The 20,947-nt window shown below is 37.5% G+C and overlaps 1 protein-coding gene across 4 annotated transcripts in view; it reads right to left on the minus strand.

Moving 5' to 3' along the window:
• The window catches only part of Naa35 (N-alpha-acetyltransferase 35, NatC auxiliary subunit), a 74,669-nt gene that overhangs the window by 18,620 nt on the left and 35,102 nt on the right, over positions 1–20,947 (minus strand). For all 4 annotated transcript variants that reach the window (XM_090329431.1, XM_090329430.1, XM_090329432.1 and 1 more), the window contains 7 exons: positions 19,822–19,936; positions 15,244–15,422; positions 12,381–12,440; positions 8,981–9,087; positions 4,338–4,404; positions 2,971–3,069; positions 1,825–2,003 (listed from right to left, as the gene is read on the minus strand). In XM_090329431.1, the coding sequence (XP_090185557.1) occupies positions 1,825–2,003; positions 2,971–3,069; positions 4,338–4,404; positions 8,981–9,087; positions 12,381–12,440; positions 15,244–15,422; positions 19,822–19,936 (806 nt within the window). The remainder of the gene's footprint in view (positions 1–1,824; positions 2,004–2,970; positions 3,070–4,337; positions 4,405–8,980; positions 9,088–12,380; positions 12,441–15,243; positions 15,423–19,821; positions 19,937–20,947) is intronic.

Raw genomic sequence — 20,947 nt, forward strand, 5'->3', positions numbered from 1 at the left:
GTTCTTTGTGTGTGTATGTATTAATCACAAAATAAAGCAAATAATTTTAAAACTGCTTACAAAAAACTTATTGGCATTATACAAAAATCTAAAAAATACAATTGAAGTAATAATTTACTTGTACTTTCTCAATAAAAAGTGCAAAACAGACATCTTACTAGATAATTTTCAGACACTTTGTAAACATTACCTTAAGCAAAGCCAAAAAAGTAGCTCAAATTTAAGAGATAAATATATTTTATAATAACACCAGTAAGAAATAAAATTAAGGATCATTATCATACTGAATGAAAGCTAATACAAATTTGCAAGAGATTTTATGATCTCTCATGATGCATATTTCTAAAATTTTCCACAAAGACATAAGGAGCATAAACACATAAAAAAGGACATTTTAAAGCAAAGTAAAAAGTAGTTAAAACATATCATTTGAATGACTTAAATGCTATACTTTGAAGCATAACAGGACGGATAAGGTAAAAAGCAAGATGTATTTTTTTCTGATAGACAGCATGCAATGTCATATGGCAACAAAATGCTTGGCACTGAGTAGAAGAAAAGTACCTATTATTTTCCCCTGGCACACTGCAAAATCTGAAGGTCAGTAATTTGTATTTTCAGTCAGTGAAGGATTTTTATAGGCAACTCGGTGTGCCTTTTATATTTAGATCCTCTATCACCTAGGGGCAGATGAGTGACTTAGTGGTAGAGTGCTTGCCTAGCACTCTTGCCTGAGTTTGATTCTTGGGTACCATATACATAGAAAAAGATAGAAGTGGTGCTGTGACTCAAGTGGCAGAGCATTAGCCTTGAGCAAAAGTGCTCAAGGACAGTGCCCAGGCCCTGAACTCAAGACCCAGGACTGGCAAAAATAAATAAAAAGAACCACTGTGTCTGCTGCTGATTTTTAAGGGCTATACACACAATCAGTGATTACCTTCATGAATAACAAGGTTATTCTGCAGGAAATCTGTAATTTTGAATACCAACAGCAGTTTAGAATTAATATAAAAGTCAGAGATTATAAACAAAATTGAAGTTTCTTCTCAAAGAGAGAACCTGCTTATGAATGTAAATTTGAAATTCAATGTTTGTCAAAATAAAATTCCAGTTCTTCATATTAAAAGGCATATAAACATTAATTTTGATCTGAGAAATGAGGAAAAGCTCCTCTTTAGCTCTTGCAAGCCATAAACAAAAAGAACTTGAGGATGCTTAACTTGTGTTGATTTTTATTTGGGAAGCATGCTTATAATCCTAGTGTTTGGAGAGCTGAGCCAGGAAGATCAGGAGGTTAAGACCAACCAGGGCTATTTTGCAAGATTCTATATCATGTGCTAGAGTGTGGCCTAGTGGCAGAGTGCTTGCCTAGCATGCAATAAGCCCTGGATTCAATTCTTTCGTACTGCGTACACAGAAAAAGCCAGAAGTGGTGCTTGTGACTCAAATGGTAGAGCATTAGCCTTGAGAAAGCTCAAGGACAGTGCCAGGCCCTGACTTCAAGCCCTAAGACTGGCAAAAAAAAAATCTATTGCAAAAAAAATCTATAAAATGTGTCCCAATAATTTCTTCCAAAGAAGAAAAAGATCTCCAATTAATCCACTTACTTTGGAAATACTACTAGCAATTGTCTAATGAATAGGCAGGCAGTTAGAAAAATGTGTACTGTATTTCACCAGTAAAAATACACTGAGCTGCCTCTGATTTTCAATAATTATACAACTGAAGTTAAAATACACATGAAAAAATATTACTTTATTTACAGATGCTCTCTCAGATCTTACTTTACCCATATACCAAATTGATCTCAAACTGTACTCTTACCAGTATATGTAGTAGTATTCGTGCATGCTATAGAGTTCCAACTCAAAGCCACTTAGGAGATATTGAATCATAATTCGAAGGTTATGGTAAAGGACCCAGGTTCCTAAACAGGCCAAATGCTGCCTTTGGGGTTCCTGTTTCAACAGCATAGTGTGAAGTGCTGCATCAACCTTCTCTGCCTATAAAAATCAAATGTCACAAAATTGGATTTTTTTTTCTTCTAAGCAATAGAGCTTTAAAATCTTAGTGGAGCCAGGCACTAATGGCTCATGTGTGGAAAACTAACTACTCACAAGGCTGAGATCTAAGAACTGAGGTTGGAAGCTAGGTTGGGCAAAAGAATCCAGGAAACATCTATTTCCATGTAACTAGCAAAAAGCCAAAAAAAAAAAAAAAATGTAGCTTAAATAATAGACTACCAGCTTTGAGCAAAAAAAAGCTAAGGAACAAGACCCAGGTCCTGTGTTCACATCCCAGCAATGGCACAAAAAAAGGGTGAAGGGGGAGTGCAAAAATGTAAATTTTACCACTTAAGGGACTATTTTTAAATGCATTGTTAGTTGGGTTTAGATCCAAGTTCTTTTCTCACAAAAGTTAACATTTAATCATTCCTTAAAACTAAAAATACATCCATTTCAAAAATAGAAGTAACTGTAGCCTATGTGGTAGGCCTTCAATCCTGTCATGCAGGCTTCCCATGAGGCTGAGGTAGGAAGACTGTTGTGTGCAGGGGTTGGAAATCAGCCGTGGGCACATAATTAAGTGAAAAGTCAGCTCACCTCCTTATAGTAAAAAGTTAAAACATGCAAGATACTGACTTAAAAATTGAAAAATAGCTGGGCGTGGTAGGTCATGCCTGTAATCCTAGCTACTCAGGAGGCTGAGATCTGAGGATTGAGGTTCAAAGCCAACCCGGGCACTAAAGTCCGTGAGACTCTTATCTCCAATTAATTACTAGAAAACAGGAAGTGAAGCTGTGGCTCCAGGACTAGGGTGGTAGCCTTGAGCTGAAGAGCTCAGGGACAGCACCCAGACCCAGAGTTCAAGCCCTATGACTCATAAAAAAACAAAAACAACACTGAAAAATATCTAGATCAAGTATGTGAATTTGTGTCTTTTTAAAGAAGATAACAACTTAGCTCTTACCTCATCTTGCAAAGTAGCAAATTCCTCAAGAATATGACCAAGCTTATCTCTCTGTCGAGCTCTGTTATGTCCATGGATCTGAATAAGACTACAAAATGGCTGGAATACACACATAATTCGTTAGTTGTCAATAGGAAATTGCCTTATCCTAAAAAAAAAACCAACATTATTCTAGGTTCTAAAAAATCTGGCTTAAGGAGAAAAATGCTGAGGAAAAAAAATCATATCCATGCATACTTTTTTCTTGCTAGTCCTGGGCCTTGAACAATAGGGCTTGTGTGCTGTCCTTGAGCTTTCTTATCAAAGCTACAGTTTTACCACTTTAGCCACAGCACCACTTCCAGCCTTTTCTATGTATGTGATACTGAGGAACTGAACCTGGGCCTATGTGCCAAACTCCCGATCCAATGTGCAGTTTTTAAAAGAATTCTATACAAGAATATATAAATAATGAGAAAAGGTGGCTGATTTTTAAATTTGCTTTTTTTTTTTGGTGGGTCATGGGGCTTGAACTCGGCCTGGGCTAATATTCTGAACTCAGACAACAGCAAATACTGGTGGGGATGTGGAGAAAGAAGAATTCTACTACACTGCTGGTTGGAATGTAAACTAGTACAACCACTCTGGAAGGCAGTTTGGAGGTTTCTTAAACTAAAAAAAGACCTTCCCTATGATCTACCCTGAGCATTATAATCCAGGATATGATAAGGACACCTGCTCAGCTATGTTCATCAATGCACTAATCACAATAGCCAAGTGATGGAAACAACCCAGATGCCCCAATGCAAATGAATGGATACAAAAATGTGGTACATATAGACAATGGAATTCTACAAAGCCAACCTTTTCCAAGAGGAAATGTACTCATTCCCTGACTTATGTAACTGTAACCCCTCTGTACATCACCTTTACAATAAAAAGAAAAAATAGACTGCTAAAAAAAGTAATAAAAATGAAATCTCTTCTGATTTCCTTTCATTATACCATATACTTCCTACCAACATTACACATTTATTTAGTGAATGGAACTAGGCCCCAAAAAGCTTTCTGGTCACGTTTTCTAAGAGAAATATTTATGTAACTAAATAAGAATGACTAAGTTATGTATATAGGAATGTCCTTCTCTGCCAGGAGTTGTAACACCTCAAAGGGGGTCCATCATCCAAAGCTGACTCTTATATCGAATTACTCATCAGGATGGCTACAGACTATAATGTCATCCATTCAAGTGTAAAGAGACAGAATCTGTTTTTAATTCAGTCAGTGAATGAGAATAAGAAAGTAGATGAAAATAATGATATTGTAGGCTTTACCACCCATAATTTTTAAAGTGTCTACCACAACTACCCAAAAGTTTTCGTTCTTACCCGAACACAGTGAGTCACAAAAGAGTCAATACAGTCCTTGGCCTGGTGATTATTATACAGGCAACACCTGTAAGATAAGAATCACGACATTAAAAATCCACTTATCTAGTTTTGACAAATCAATCAGTGACTACTCTAGTGTTAACAAATGAAGTGGAAAAAGGAAAAAATGCAACAAAATACATTAAGTTGAAGAATGCTAAGAAAAATAAGATGTTTTTATAAAGATTTTACCACTAATATGGTGTTCACATGTGAATGTGTGATATTTCTAATTCCTTTAGATAATAATTAAACATTTTAAATTGACTGCAGTAAGATGAAACTAGTCAGGAAAAAAAGGAAAAGCTACATTCTTCACAAACCTGCTCTAATATTATTTATTTCCCACCATCCATGGAGCATGCTTTTAATAGTAATGACAAAGAAATTTTATACAGTCCCAATGCTCTCACTATGCATACTTCTATTCAACTACTGACTATACATCCTTCTCATGCCCCATCTGCTATCTCAACAAAATTATTCCATTAGTTTAGTTCCTAGTTCAGTTTATAATACCATTTCTTAATACGTTCCATAGCAGTCATCACAGACCCTGCTTCCTAGCCCTGAGAATTGCAAAGGTAAGATTAATAAGCCAGGCTCCAGTGGCTCATGCTTGTAATTTTAGTTACACAAGAGGCTAAGATCTGAAAGCCAATGTGGGCAGGAACGTCTGTTAAGACTCTTATGTCCAATTAATCATCAGAAAACTGGAAATGGTACTGTGGCTCAAAGTGGTAGAGCACTAGCCTTGAGCAAAAAAACTCAGGGACAGCATTCAGGCTCTGAGATCAAGCCCTGTAACTGACACAACACTCCCCCTTCCCCCCGAAAAAAATTAACTCTGTGGAGATCAATAATATCTGCATTGAAGAAGATAAGGAGAAGAGACTTCTCTTGAGACTCTGATAGAAGCCAACAGTTTCTAAATGTTTGCCAGTACAATGACAACAGTTTCAAAGATAGAACCATGACCCTGCAAAATGAAAATGATAGTGCCCCTGGCAGCCAACCAATAGGGAAAAAAAAAAAGCAACAAGAGGTGATAAAATAGATTGAGAAGTGCTGGGTGGAGAAGCACATACTTATAATCCTAGCAACTTATGAGGTAGATACTGGGAAGACTGTGGTTTGAAAGTAAAGAGACTAGCCTGGGCAAAAACTTCCCAAGATTACATCTCAACCAATAAAACATAGCTGAATGTGGTGGCCGGCTTCCCAGCTATGCTTAAACAAGCACATGTTCCAAACCATCCTGGACATGAGAACTTAGTCAAAATCATAACCAAAGCAAAAGAATTCTGGGACATGACTTGAGTGGTGGACAGAGTGCCGGCCTAGCAAGCCCAAGCCTTGAATTCAAAACCTCTCTACAGCCAAATTAGTAACAGTAATGATAGTAGTGACAATAACAATAACAATAATGCTAAAAAGTTTCTTAAAGGAAGAGAATATAAAATACAGCATTTTAAAAAAAAAAATTCTGGGACCAAGAGTTTGGCCTAGAGGTAAAGTGTTCACCTAGCATGCATGAGGCCATGGGTTCAATTTCTTGGTACCACATACATAGAAAAAGCTAGAAGTGGAACTGTGGCTCAAGTGGCAGAGCTAGCCTTGAGCAAAAATTGTCCAAGGACAGTGACCAGGCCGTCAGTTCAAACCCCAGGACTGACCAAAAAAAAAAAAAAAAAAGAATTCTGGGTTTCAAAATAATGTAGGAAAGGAGGAACTAAAACTATCTCTATTTACAAATGATATGACCCCATATTTAAGGAGTAGGTAGGATTATACGCGTGAACCACCACACACAGCTTTTGATTAAGAATGAGTCTTGTCGACTTTTCTACCCAAGCTGCCCCAAATCACAAGCCTCACCATTCCAGCTTCCCCAAACCAGGTTTACAGGTGTGAGCCACTGGCAACTGGTTGTATGGGGGTGGGTACATGTGCTCATGCTGGAGCCTAAACTGAAGACTATGCAGAAGCTAAATGTCTGCCCTACCAATGAACCACACTCCCACCTAGGTAACAATTCACATACATCAAACTGTCAAAACTTAAGTCTCATAATGTCAAAGGTTAGAATGTGGGAAAACGAGAGCTTTTTATAGAATGGTGGCTAGCATAAAAATTCATTTACTTTGGAAAGTTGGCCAAACTAAGTTGAAGTTGCACATGCTAAATGACTCAGAATTCTAAGAATATAGCACCAACTTTTTAAAATTTTTATTATGCAGGTGATATATAGAAGAGCTACACAGTTACATGATTCAGATGAGTACATTTCTTTTTGAACAGTGTCATACCTTCCCTCATTCTCTCCCAGTTTTTCCTCTCCTGATTTCATTCCCTTCCAAATTGTTCATTTCCAACATAGTGTCTAGGGGATTTCAATGCTGAATAAGTTCAACCTTTGCCTCACTGTTTCTATAGCACCAATTTTAATAAATTGGAAACAACTTAAACATTCAACTGCACAGAAGTTGGTAAAAATAAACTCCAGGGCTTAATACATCAAGTAAGTCTGCATGGATTGTATTTAGATGTTAAAATCCCAATGAGGAAAGGAAAAAAAAAAAAAAGAGAAACATGGGGCAGAGTATGTACACACTGTGATGTAACTTCTGTAAAGTTTAACAAAATAGATTTGGGTAGCACATACATAGAATCCCAGACAAGAGGTTCATTTGATGGACTAGAGTCTAAGGATAGACAGGAATTTAAAAAACAAAAAATAGCATACTCTGAGAAACAAAACAAGACCTAGAGTCATAACTTAAGTGGCTGAATGCCAAGGGCCCTGATTTCAAAGTTAATACTGGCAATAATGATGATGGTGATGATAATCAAAAACATCAGAACACTTATCCATATTTGGTGATAATGTACAAGTATTCATAGGAGTGATGCAGATGAGCTGCCATGTCCAAGTTACTTCTAGGAGCAATGTGAGAAGAAAGGATGGGGAATTGGAGGATGCTTTGGAGCTAAGCCAGCGATTCTCAAAACATAGCCTAAATTTCCTTGGTGATGGTATGAATTGAGAAACTTTGAGGACAAAGGTCAAAATACGATTAAGATCCCATTTGCCTCACAAATCTCTCATAAATATATAGTGCATATTTCTTAAAGATATAAGGCATGTGATCTTATAGCACATGGAAAGCTATATTGTCAAGTTACTTTATCCACTCTACAACTCTTGAGGTTCTTAATGTACACTGATGACACAGTCCCTATAAACTCCCAAAGTTACTTTCTGTGAACTCTATATTACTTGGCTTTCATTCCTCCTTCTGTCTTGCTTGCCTACAATTACTGTCTTTTCTTTTCTTTTTTTTTACATAGTACAAAGAAAAGGCTTTATTGCCAGAAAAGGGATTAGTGAGACCCCCCTTCTCACAAGAGAAAAGAAGTGACAGCTATTGCCTGAGGTAACCTAAGCAAACTACAAGGTTTAGGAGGTAGAGACTCTGATGTGGATATGTAGATCAGGGGCTTTATCCTGGCAGGCTAGGATTTATGGCTGTGCCCAAATAGTAAATAAGGGGTCTGGAGTTCTGCTGGCCTGTGGTAGCTCTAATGGGATCTTGCTGCCTTAAATGGTTATAGCTGCCCCAAAGGAGTGCCATCTCAAAGTAAAAGGGGTGGAAGCTGATTATTTTATGCCTTTACTAACTGGGCCTAGTGCTAGTAGGAAAGGAGCATGGTAAGCTGTGAGAGAGGAGGCCACTGGGCTGACAGTGGAACAATGGAGTGAAAAGACATTGAGCATTTCAGTGCTAGTGTGGAAGAAGATAACACATGAGCACCTAGCTTCAATCATGGTGTCTTCCCAAACAAAAGACTTCAAGTTAAAAATAGAGGAAAATGAGTAAAATAAGTATTAAAAATGAATTAAAAGTGTTTTATTTAATTTTTTTTGTCAGTCATGGGGCTTGAACTCTGAGCCTGAATGCCATCCCTTAGCTTTTCCACTCAAGGCTACCGCCCTAACCCTGGAGCCACGGAACCACTTTCAGTTTTTTAGTAGTTAATTGAAGATAAGAATCTCACAGACCTTAGTGCCAGGACTGGCTTTGAACCTTCATCCTCAAACCTCAACCTCCTACTGTCTTTTCCTAGTCATACCTCCTAAAGCAGGAAAATGTGAGTCTTGTTCTTAGGATATTTCCAGGAAACCCCATCAAAGACAGCTACTAGAGTATTACTCAACATGTGGCATGATTTATGTTGGTAAGAATGTTTAAGTAGTAAGTATTCTCAAAATATTCATATGTTCATGTCTTTACACATGCTGGTTTATTTCACTAAGTAGAAACTCAGTTCTTCCCCTTCCATTGAAAGAGCTCTACTTACTTCTCACAATGCTAACGCAAATGATGATTCTTTCTGCATGCCATCTCTATGACATCTTTGTGGGGCAGTGATTCTCATAACCTCGTTTACTTTGGTTATGTCTGAATTACTTTTATGGGGACTTGATCCTAAACTGTTTTTTACACTTTGGGTATACAGAAGTATAGAAAAACTGGGCTGAAAAAAAAACACATTATAAAATTGATTTTTATGTATATAAAATGTTTTATAATACTTACTTAGGGGAAAGCACCGGAGGACTAACAAAAGACCGAAGAGCATCTTTCACCATGTCTTGCATGAGATGAGTTCCAAAGACCTTTTTGTTATCCACTAGGAAAGTGGTCTTAAAGCACATGTTATATGTATTAGTAATGCTGTACAAATGCAGTGGTTATTACTGAAACACAGTATACCACCCAGAAACACTCCTGAGTACCAAAATGATCAAAAGACAGTGCTAAGTGACCATCTTTACTCTCTTCCCAATCTCAGGAAGAAAATATTTAATCTTTCATCATATTAAGATAATAGCTATAGGTTTTTTTTTACTGTGCCATCTAGCAGATAAAGGTAGTTTTTACTGCTAGATTTGGACGTTTTGAAAATAATAAATGGATACTTCTCTTACATGCTTTTCCTTATGTCTACTAAAACTTCATTGCATGGTTCCAAATTCCAGCTTACATTCCTGGGATAAACCCCACTGGGTCATAAACTTCACTTTGTCCATTTTTATGTTTTTATACACTGCTGGGTTTGATTTGCTAATATTTTGCTGATGATTTTTATGTCTGTGTTGGTCTAAAAGTTTTTTTTAATATTTGTAATGTCAGTTTGGTTCTGGTATCCAGTTAATTTTCTGATTATAAGGTTTTCCATGATGATTTAAACTTACTAATAGATATAAGGTTATCTAAACTACTTCACTAAATTTTGGTAGTTAAGAAATGGAACCATTTTATCTAAGAATTTACAGAAGTAAGAGATATGTATAGTATTTCTATGTTGTTCTTTTGAGGTTTTTGTTTATACAAGTTCTAGTAGTATCACTTTGGGGGATGAGGGACTGTATCCAGTTGCTAGACAAGAGGTCTATTTGAGTCATGGTTCCCAGCCTACTTATTTTTATTCTTGGTATTAAAAATTTGTATTTTTATTCTGCCTAATTAGTAACTGGTATTTTCAAAAATCAGCTTTTGGGTTTTTGTTTTTGTTCTTTTGGTTTTTTTGTCATGGGGCTTGAACTCTGGGCCTAGGGGCCTGGGTGCTATTCCTGAGCACTTCAGCTCAAAGTTAGCGCTTACTCCTTGAGCCACTTCTGGTTTGCTGGTGATTAACTGGAGATAAGCTGGCTTTTGAGCCGAGATCCTCAGAGCTCAGACTCCTTGAGTAGCTATGATTAGAGGCATGACCTCCAGCACCTGGCTTTAGGTATGTAGGTTTTAATCTATTTTTCTATTTTTTCTTTTTCTAATTTCAGCTCTTAACTGTTATTTTCTTCTTTCTGCTTGTTTAATTTGTTCCTTTTTCTCATCCCTTAAAGTAGAAGCTTAAATTATGAATGTAAGATATTTCTCTTTCTCTATGTGATGATTTGATGATATACATTTTGAGTTAGGAACTGCTGTATATGCTGGGAGTTTGACCTAATGGTAGAGTGCAAGCCTAGCACGCACGAAGACCAGAATTCAATTTCTTGATATCTCATGCATAGAAAAAAGCTGGGAGTGGTGCTGTGGCTCAAATGGTAGAGCTCTAGCCTTGAGAAAGTCCAAAGACAGTGCTCAGGCCTTGAGTTCAAGGCGCAGGACTGGCCAAAAAAACCCCAAAACAAAAAAACCAACCAGATGGGATACTCCATTTTCAAATAACCAGCAAAAAGTCAGGCTAGACACATATCTTAGGTGGAAGAACTATAAACAAGCAAGCCTGATCAAATGTGAAGCCCTGAGTTCAGGTCTCATACTAGCTAACAAACAACCAATCCCTATAGTATTGCTTTAGATGTAGTCTTACAGAATTTGGTATATTTTCACTGTCATTTGATTTAAAATGTTTTCCCCCAAGCTTGTCTCAATCTCATGATCCTCCTCCCTCATCCTCCTTGTTGATTACCAGCAAACATAAACACGGCTGGCCTTAAATGTTTTTGTAATGCTAGTAGTGGATCTTGAGCTCAGGATATCACCCAATTGCCTGGCTTCCCCCCCGCCTCCCGGTCCCTAGTCCTGTACTTGAACTCATGGTCTTGGGAGCTATCCTTGAGCTTCTGTGCTCAAGACTAGTGCTCTACCACTCTGAACCACAGGACCATTTTTGGTTTTTAGATAGTTTTAGATACTTGGATATAAGAGTTTCATGGATTTTCCTGCCAGGGCTGTTTTGAACTTTGATTCTCAGATCTCAGCCTCCCGAGTAGCTAGGGTTACAGGTGTGAGCCACCCATGCCTGGCTACGTGGCTTTTTATTCAAGGTTTGGTGCTATACCATGGGAGTCACATCTGGTCTTTGATCTGGATAGCTGGAGATAAAAATACCATTGATTTTCCTGCCTATGTTGGCTCTGAACCATAATGCTCACATCTCAGCTTCCTGAGTAGCTAGGATTATAGGTATAAATTATCTTCCTCTTATTACTATTTCATTCTAAAGTGGTATGTTATTTGTATGATTTCAATTTTTATTTAATTACTATTATGCATTGAATCAAGAATAATCTTAATGCATGCCTAATATACTTATGTCAAAATTTTGGCAAACACTTGTAATCCTAACTACTCAGAGGGCTGAAATTGGGGAGACTGGGTTTCAAGGTGAGCTCAGACAAAGAGTTCATGAAATGCCATCTCAGCAATATAAAACTGGGCATGGTGGTATACCTGTCAATTCAGCTATGGTAAAAATTATAAATGGAAGGATTGTGGTGCAAAAGTCTACCTGAGGCAAAAAGATCCTATCAAAATAATGAGAAAGGCTGGGAATGTGGCTTAGTGGTAGAGTGCTTGCCTAGTATTCATGAAGCCCTGGGTTTGATTCCTCAGTACCACATAAACAGAAAAAGCTGGAAGTGGCACTATGCTCAGGTAGAGCAAAAGATGCTCAAGGACAGAGTCCAGGGCCTAAGTTCAGTCCCTGGATTGTACCCCGCACCCCCCCAAAAAAAGATAAAAAACGGTTGTGAGTTTGAGTGTAATTCAAGTGGTAAAGTGCCTGTCAAGCACAAGAGGTGAGTTCAACTTGAGTTCAAACCCCAGAACCATTATCAATCAATAAAATAATGTCAATAGGGGCCAAGAGTTTGGCCTAGTGAGAGAGTGCTTGCCTAGCATGCACAAAGACCTGAGTTCGATTCCTCGGTACCACATACATAGAAAAAAGCAGGAAGTGGTATTGAGGCTCAAATGGTAGAGCTCTAGCCTTAAGAAAGTTCATGAGGTTCTTATCCCCAATTAATAACTAAAAATACAGGAAATAGAGCTGTGACTCAAGTGATATAGCACTAGCCTTGATTTAAAAAGCTCCAGGGCAGCTCCCATACCATGAGTTCAAGCCCTAGGACCAGGGGCAGGAAAAATAAAGCTATCAATACAATATAATTTACTGTTTTATGTATTTTGATACTAAAGTAGAACTTACCTGTAACAGAGACCTTGACAGAACACACGGTGACTGTTCACTAAATTCACAGAAAAAATCCTGATACATGAAAAAACAAACAATGTCATTTGAATGAATAAAAGGCAGAAATGTTTGCATATGAAAGTCTACTTTTTGGACATGATGTAGTAGTGGAGGTAAAATACGACAAATAATGAAAGCTTACTTTTACAGCAAATAGACAATAACTAATTTTAGGGTCTACATTTTAAAAAATACTGCTCAAAATCAGAGCAGTATGGACACCAATCTAAAATTTGTTCATTATGAAAACAGTAATAGCAAAACTTCAGGTTTCTATTTCGAAGAAATACATGTTGAGTAACCATGTCAATTACAATAGCATTATATTCACTACTATATTACTACTGTCAGTAGGTATCTTTGGGTCAAGACAAAACGATATGGGTTTTTATGAGGAAAAACATATCTTGTCTAAATTTTACTAAGACTCTTAGGTCTGATCCTTTCTGAGAATTTCTTCCTGAAATTCAATGACTAGCGTAAGAGCACAAGCCATGGAGAACTTGAGCCCCTTTGCCAACCTGATACTTAATTCATCACCAATATTTTCCCAATTTGGCTACCTTACATTATTAGGCATTACATTATTTTAGTCCATGTTATGATTTTCCTCCTTGGACTATACTTAACAGTTTCTTCACTTGTTTTCTGTATTCATGTAGATCCCTTCCAATCTTTTCTCCACAATGCAGCCACTGCATCTTTACAGATTGCAAAGAATTTTGCAAAAAATATGTCTAAACACTACAGATAAGGCCTCAGTTACCTACTCTGGTTAGAACCAAAGTCAAGTCCCTGAGATGTCTAGAATGGGCCATAATCTCCTCAAAGGAATTAGTGAAAATGACTGGCATAATATCAGACTACTCAGCTTTCTATATCAGGAGCTCATCAAGACCCAAGTCAGCCTTGCTGCTTGTGTGTTTTATTAAAAACAACAACAACTTGTGAGTCAAGTAGAGAAAACACTTGGGGCTGGGAGTCTGGCCTAGTGGTAGAGTGCCTAGTATGCATGAAGGCCTAGGTTCAATTCTTCAGTACCACAAACATAGAAAAAGCCGGAAGTGGTACTGTGGCTCAAGTGGTAGAGCTCTAGCCTTGTGAAAGCCCAAGGATAGTACTCAGGCCTTGAGTTCAAGCTCCAGGACTGGCCAAAAAAAAAAAAAAAAAAAAAAAAGAACAGAAAAAAACAGAACTGGTAAAACCATAGTATATTTTTTAAAAATCACCTTAGAGACTACAAAATAAAATAGATTGTTTATACTTTTAAGAGCTTACAATCTGATAAATATGTATATATATATATATATATGTATACATACACACATAATAACTGGGATCAGAAAAAGCAGATGCAAAAGAATCTCTACTTAAGTTCCAGATGTGCCATTATATTTATCAAATTTGGTTACAGACTGTCTGAATCTTAGTTTGCTTAGCTAGAAAATGAACTGCAGGGGTGGGGAGTTTGGCCTAGAGGTAGAGTGCTTGCCTAGCATGCACAAAGGCCCAGGTTTGATTCTTCAGTACTGTGCTGTGGCTCAAGTGGTAGAATGCTAACCTTGAGCTGAAGAGCTCAGGGACAGCACCCAGGCCCAGAGTTCAAATCCCATGACAGAAAAGAAAAAAAAAAAAAACCTGCAAAATAAATTGTTTTATGAGTATCACCCTTTCTACTTCAAAATTCTCTTTTTCTAATTAGTCAAGACAAGCACAACTCAAAGTAACAAAGGCATTATCAGTAAGAATTTCTCTTAAGGAACAAAATCTAAAGTTAGGCTTGAATGACAAAGAATGAAAGACAGGGCCAGGAGTGTGGCCTAATGTAGAGTGCTTGCCTAGCATGCAAAAGCCCTGAGTTTGATTGCTCAGTACCACATACACACAAAAAGCCAGAAGTAGTTCTGTGGCTCAAGTGGTAAAGCATTAGCCCTTAAGAATGCCCCAGGACAGTGTCCAGGCCCAGAGTTCCAGCCAAAAATACAGAAAAATTAAAAAAAAATAAAGAATGATGGACAAAGGCATTACAAAGGCATCTACCCCGAGCAACAAACATGACCCATGATATGATGAGGGCATGTGCACAGCCATGTTCATGGCTGCACTATTCACAATAGTGGAAACAACCCAGATGCCCCACCACAGATGAATTGGTCCAAAAAAATGTGGTAACCTATATACAATGGAATTCTACACAGCTGTCTGAAACAATGAAATAATGCCATTGGCAGGGAAATGGGTGGAATTAGATCAAGTTGAGTGGGATAAGCCAAGTCAGAGAGACAAAGAGCACATGGTCTCCCTGATATGCAGGTGTTAGATTTAAAACACAAGGAGACACAACAAAGTAAACCGAACTCAAGATACCCACACACAGTGAAACAGTGGACAGTCTCAAGAGAAAAGCACCCCTTCATATGTACATAAAATAATACATAGAGTGAAAAGAAGCCAAGAGATAAGGCAACAAAGGACTCTGTAATTTTCTACCTCACACATGGTGCAAACAAGTGCACATCTGTGGGAACATGGGAAGAGGGTACAGAATCAGGGGAAAATGAACTAAGCAACTCAAGGACAGTGAGGGGAGGGAGGGAATGGGAAAGAAAGAGGGAGCAGCTGATTATGCATGCTATTATTCAATCTCAATAGAGGAAAAAAAAGAAACTATGTGTGTACACATATCACTTAATTTTGTAGCTATCAGAGAAAAAGATAAGCAGTATGATTCATTCTTGGGATGGGAAATCTCTAAGAAATGATAAATGATACCATAATTACACCAAAAATATATTAAACAACAGAAATTTATACCTACCAGGATACAATGTAAATTTGTTAAGTTCACAACCTCACATACAGTTTTGATTCTGTCGATTAATCTTGCAAAATAGTTAACCATTTCTTCCCTTTTAATTATTTTTGCGTATCGAGGAAAGGTAGGTGGAAGTAACCTCTGGTTCACCAGGGGCTCGAAACCCATCATAATCGGATGATCTAAATAGAAAAAAAAAGAAAAAGGCAAGATTTTCAAGGTTTCTCTAAATTTTAAAATGAAATGCTATTAAATATGAAGTGAAAAATACCAGTTTAAAAGGCATCTCCAAATTCCAATCTCAGTTCTAAAAATTTTACTTTATGAGTTATATCATACCCACATACATATATATAGACACATGCACACACATATACTTAAAAAAAAACATGAGATGAACAGATCTACTAATTTCCAAGTAGTACTTTCTACTTACATAATGGTAGCTGTGGAGACGGGACAGGGATTTCTACCTCAAAATGAATTCCAAGCCAAGAATGTGATGATACAGGGCCAATAAAACCTCAGGGGAGGGCAGGAAGGTGGTTCAGTGGTAGAGTGCTTGCTTAGCATGCATGAAGCCCTGGGTTTGATTCCTTGGTATCACATCCACAGAACAAGCTAGAAATGGTGCTGTAGGTGGTAGAGTGCTAGCCTTGAAAAATCTCAAGAACAGTCAGGCCCTGGGTTCAAGCCCCAGGACCGGCAAAAACAACAAACACCTCAAAAGGAAATGCTACATTAAGCAATAAGATTTTGAAGATAGGTAAAATGGGAACATACCACTGTATGTTCCTTTCAATTACCAAGTAATGGAATCAATTCAAATTTAACTACATAATGACCCAGAATAGCATAGCAGATCAACCCCTGGAGAAGCCCTGCAAGGACAGGGTACTGAGATGTAATTATGGAAACCCATGATGTTCTGAAGATAATGTTACCAGAGATCTACGGGTGAATAGCTTTCTTCCTGATTCTGTTCCCTGCCTACCCACCTCTCCAGTGTACTAAACCTTTCTGTTTATAGTTGATGTTCTACTACTTGAGCCATGCCTCCAGTTCCAGCTATCTTAAGGATTTGTCTGCCTGGGCTGGCAAATTGGAGATCCTCAGAGTTCAGTCTCCTGAGTAGCTTATAAGAAGATTAGAAGCATGAGCCACTGATGCCCAGCTTATTACAATTCTTATACTAGTACAAAGCTACAAACCATGTCTTTCTCAACTTGAAATCTAAACTGAGAATGTACAGCCCAGAAGAAGTGACTATGAATTTTAATTCAAAGTTCTTCTGTTTGTCTGTAGACAGGGTATAACCTGAAATCAATATGGTTTCAGATATCAATGAAAGATAAAAATTAAAGCTAAAAGGCCTATTATTAAGAACTGAAAACAAGGTTCAACCAAATTCTAGTAATACCCTTGAGGTGTACATACTATGGGATTGTGTAAACGAAGATGATCTTGCCCTTCTTCCTCTTCCTCATATTAAGTTCTCCTTGGCCAGTTTTTTTTTCTTATATAAATTCTAATATAACTGCAAATTTCAATGAAAATCATTAACCCACAATTTTCCTGACGCCCAACCTATGGTTTCTAATTGCCCAACAGACATTTCCACCATTCTATCCTACACTGTCTCAAAAGTGTCCAAAAACTTTCTCCTAATATTGTCCTCTATCCCTCCATTCTTTTTTTCAGTAAAGTGACTCATAGTTCTTAAAATGATTAAGATAGCAAACTTCTCTTTTCTCGCCGCATCATGTGCCGTATTCAACCAGTCAATAACTCTTAAGGTTTCCAATTGCTTTCTTAAATGAATCCCTCCCTTCCCTGTATACCTAGTACCATTAAGTACCATGGCTTCTTCATTATTTAATCCTATCTTGATTATTGTACCTAAAATATAGCCTGGCTATAACAAAACCTTTGTTGATTGTCTATCCTATTCAATATACTTTCTTTCATAGTGTTTCTACAATTTCCTGATACTCCTATTGAAAACACATACTCCCAAGCAAAATTAAGACATGGTCTGATAAATTCTATATGAACTACTTTTTTGTTGTTGTTTTGTTTTGCCAAGGCCTGAGCACTGTCCTTGGGCTTTCTCAAGGCTAGAGCTCTACCACTGGAGGCACCACTCCCAGCCTTTTCTATGTATGTGGTACCAAGGAATTGAAACTGGGCCTTCGTGCATGCTAAGCCAAGTACTCTACCACTAGGCCAAACTCCTGGCCCGAGTAATTTTATTCTATTATTCTTTGCTCTGTGTTCTTTTTGAACTGTGTATGGAAATACCTCATAAACTGAAAACTAGGAGATTAGTATATGTATTATATATAATCAATCAGTATACATACTAGGTACCCTTGATACAAACTGGCATATGGGTAACTGTAACTTAAATGAATAATTTCACAATCTTATTTTATTAGCACTTGTTAATTGTTTAACAGACATGTAATATAACATATCTTTATGCCTGCCTCTTTACCACCTTCCATTCCTTATCCTCGTGATTCCTATCTTTTCTCTAATGGTCTACCATCTACTTCCATACCCCATTTTCCCCTAAAATTGCATATATGAAAGAAAATATGATACCTGAGTCTGAGTTTTTCTCATTTAGTGATTGCCAATCCATCCAGTTACTGTAAATAACATGATTTAATCACATTCATATATATATACATACACACATCTTTATATCATATATATGTGATATGTATCTAGATATGTCATATGTATATGTAGACATATCTCATATATACACATCTACCTGATGTTTATAGATATACATATAAATATATCATATGCATAATGTTTCTTTATATGCTCACTCATAGTTGAGCACCTATACTTGTGGAACTGAAACCTTTTTCTTTGTACAACTAGTAACAAAGGAGAAAGGAACGGGGGGGGGGGGGGGGGAGAGGCAGGAGGGAGGCAAGGAGGGAGGGAGAGGGAGGGAGAGAAAGGGAGAAAAAGAAAAAGAGAAAGAGAGAGGGGGAGAGAAAGGGGGGGTATAATTTTCAACTGTGTCTCATCCTTTTAGTCCACAATCTGTTTCTTACTCCACAAAGTAAGTTTGTAGTATTTTGACGTTCAAGTATGAAATAGCAAAATGAGAAGAAAAAAATGTACCCTTCTATACCGAAATTTTAATTCAGTTCCTAGGTTCTCATCTAATTCTCATACCCATTTCCAAGTATACCTAGTATATTAGCCTTTCGGAGTAGAAATGAGATTGGATGTAACTGGCTTTGCCTATTAGTTATGGGGTAACAGCTTAGTCACTAGTCACTGTCTTTCTTTCTCTTTTCTAGTCTCTAAAATTTTGCTATAAATCTTTTTTGCCTAGCCTTTTCCTCTGAATCAGTAATGTATAATTTAAAAACATTAGTTCATGGGCCAGGAGTTTGGCCTCGTGGTAGAATGCATGCCTAGCATCCTTGATACCACATACATAGAACAAGTCGGAAGTGGTGCTGTGGCTCATGTGGTAGGGCTCTAGCCTTGAGAAAGCCCAAGGACAGTGTTCAGGCCCTGAGTTCAAGCCCCAGGATTGGCGAAAAAAAAAAAAAGTTCATTGGGTTTCAAAAAGTTAATGCATGTGTCAGCTGGGAGTTTGGCCTAGTGGTAGCGTGCTTGCCTAGCATGCACGAAGACCCGGGTTTGATTCCTCAGTACCATATACATAGAAAAAAGCCAAAAACTGTGCTGAAGCTCAAGTGGTAGAGCTCTAGCCTTGAGAAAGTCCAAGGACAGTGCTCAGACCCTGAGCTTAAGCCCAGGACTGGCAAAAAAAAAAAAAAAAAGTTAATGCATGTGTTTAATTTTATAACATCACTTTTTTCTAATTCTTCTTTAATGGTTGCCACAAATATATACTTCAATTACACAACTTTTCATTTTCAAAAAAAAGATATACCAAAGAGACTATCAGTATAAGACAATATAAATTTAAAATTTAAATTTCCATTAGTAACAACTAAACAAGCTCAAAAATTCATCAACTAGACCAAACACATAATTATGAGAGTACATGGGAAAGAAACACATTTTCTTTAGGATGTCGAAAGTCCTAGTGGATTGTTGTGTTTGATTCTTTTGAAATAAGTTCTCACTATTTAGCACCCAGGAATTTAACAACATCCTGTCTCAGCTTCTTTAGTGCTATTATTATAGGCATAAGCATGTATTATCACATAAAGCTGTCAACCTCTAATCTGGAAAAGATGATGTTATTTTAAAGGACTAAAATTTAAAGACTATAATTTAGGTGAATTCTCAAAAGAATAGGAAAGGTAGATGATTTAAAAAGTTTTTGCTGACATCAAAACATGAATACATGACAGAGTATACACACATTCCAAATAATGAGATATAAAACGTGGTCAAGTTCTAGAATCCTACTTTCTATCAAGAACTAATTTATAGAGTTGTTCCAAATGAACTTAAAGAGGTTACAAAAACATTTGAACGTTCAGGTTGACTGAGGTTAAGTAAATTTTCAGAATAAACCAAACAATTTAGGGTGAGGGAAAAAATAAGCTATGGAACAAAATGGATAATTACCTCCTTTTGTAGTATCATTCTGGGCCTGGATGCCATGATGTAATGAATTATGAATGGCAGACAGAAGATCTGCTGCTTGAACCATCAATTTTTGAGCTTCTGTAACAGCACTGGTCTAGAAAATAAATCACCAAAAACATTTTTACATATTCTTTCAGTGAAAAACATACATTAAATAGGAAAAATCCTGGGGCTGGGAGTTTGGCCTCGTGGTAGAGTGCTTGCCTAGCATGCACGAAGACCCGGGTTCGATTCTTCGGTACCACATATATAAAAAAGCTGGAAATGGTGCTGTGGCTCAAGTGGTAGAGTGCTAGTCTTGAGGTAAGTCCAAGGACAGTGCTCAGGCCCTGAGTTCAAGCCCCAGGACTGCCCCACCCCAGCAAAAAAAAAAAGAAAAATCCTATAACCAAGAATGAAATTAAATGCTAATGAAATTAAATGCATACTGCAATGATACTGGTTTTCACAAATTACTCACTTAATGTAGGATGCCCAGATCCTGATAAAATAAAAAAGTCTTACCTCAGATCTATGCTTCACAGGATTAAAACAACAGAAACAAGCCAAGCACAGATGGTCCATTCCTATAATTCTAACTTCTCAGGAGGCTGAGATCTAAGGATCATGGTTTTCCAGCCAATCTGGGCAGGAAAGCCCATGGAACTCTTATCTATAATTAACTACCAAAAAAGAAGGCTGCCATGGAGCTTTAGCTCCAGTGATATAGGCCTTAGGACTAGCCTTAAAGAAAGATGCTCAAGGGCCGGGAGTTTGGCCTAGTGGTTAAAGTGCTTGCTTAGCATGCATGAAGACCCGGGTTCGATTCCTCGGTACCACAAACATAGAAAAAAGCCGGAAGTGGTGCTGAGGCTCAAGTGGTAGAGCTCTAGCCTTGAGAAAGTCCAAGGACAGTGCTCAGGCCCTGTGCTCAAGCCCAGGACTGGCAAAAAAAAAAAAGAAAGATGCTCAAGGACAGCACTCAGCAGGAGGAGCAGCAAAAAAAAAAAAAAAAAAAAAAAGGAAAAAAAATTCACAACCAAAACAAAAAACAATAGGATCACAACGACCAGAGCAAAGCTAGCAGAAGATCCTATCTGGGAAAAAAAACAGGCAAGGATGGAGA

Source organism: Megascapheus bottae, chromosome 3 (assembly GCF_031878675.1).
Source record: "Megascapheus bottae isolate mThoBot1 chromosome 3, mThoBot2.hap1, whole genome shotgun sequence".
Classification (NCBI taxonomy): Eukaryota; Metazoa; Chordata; class Mammalia; order Rodentia; family Geomyidae; genus Megascapheus; species Megascapheus bottae.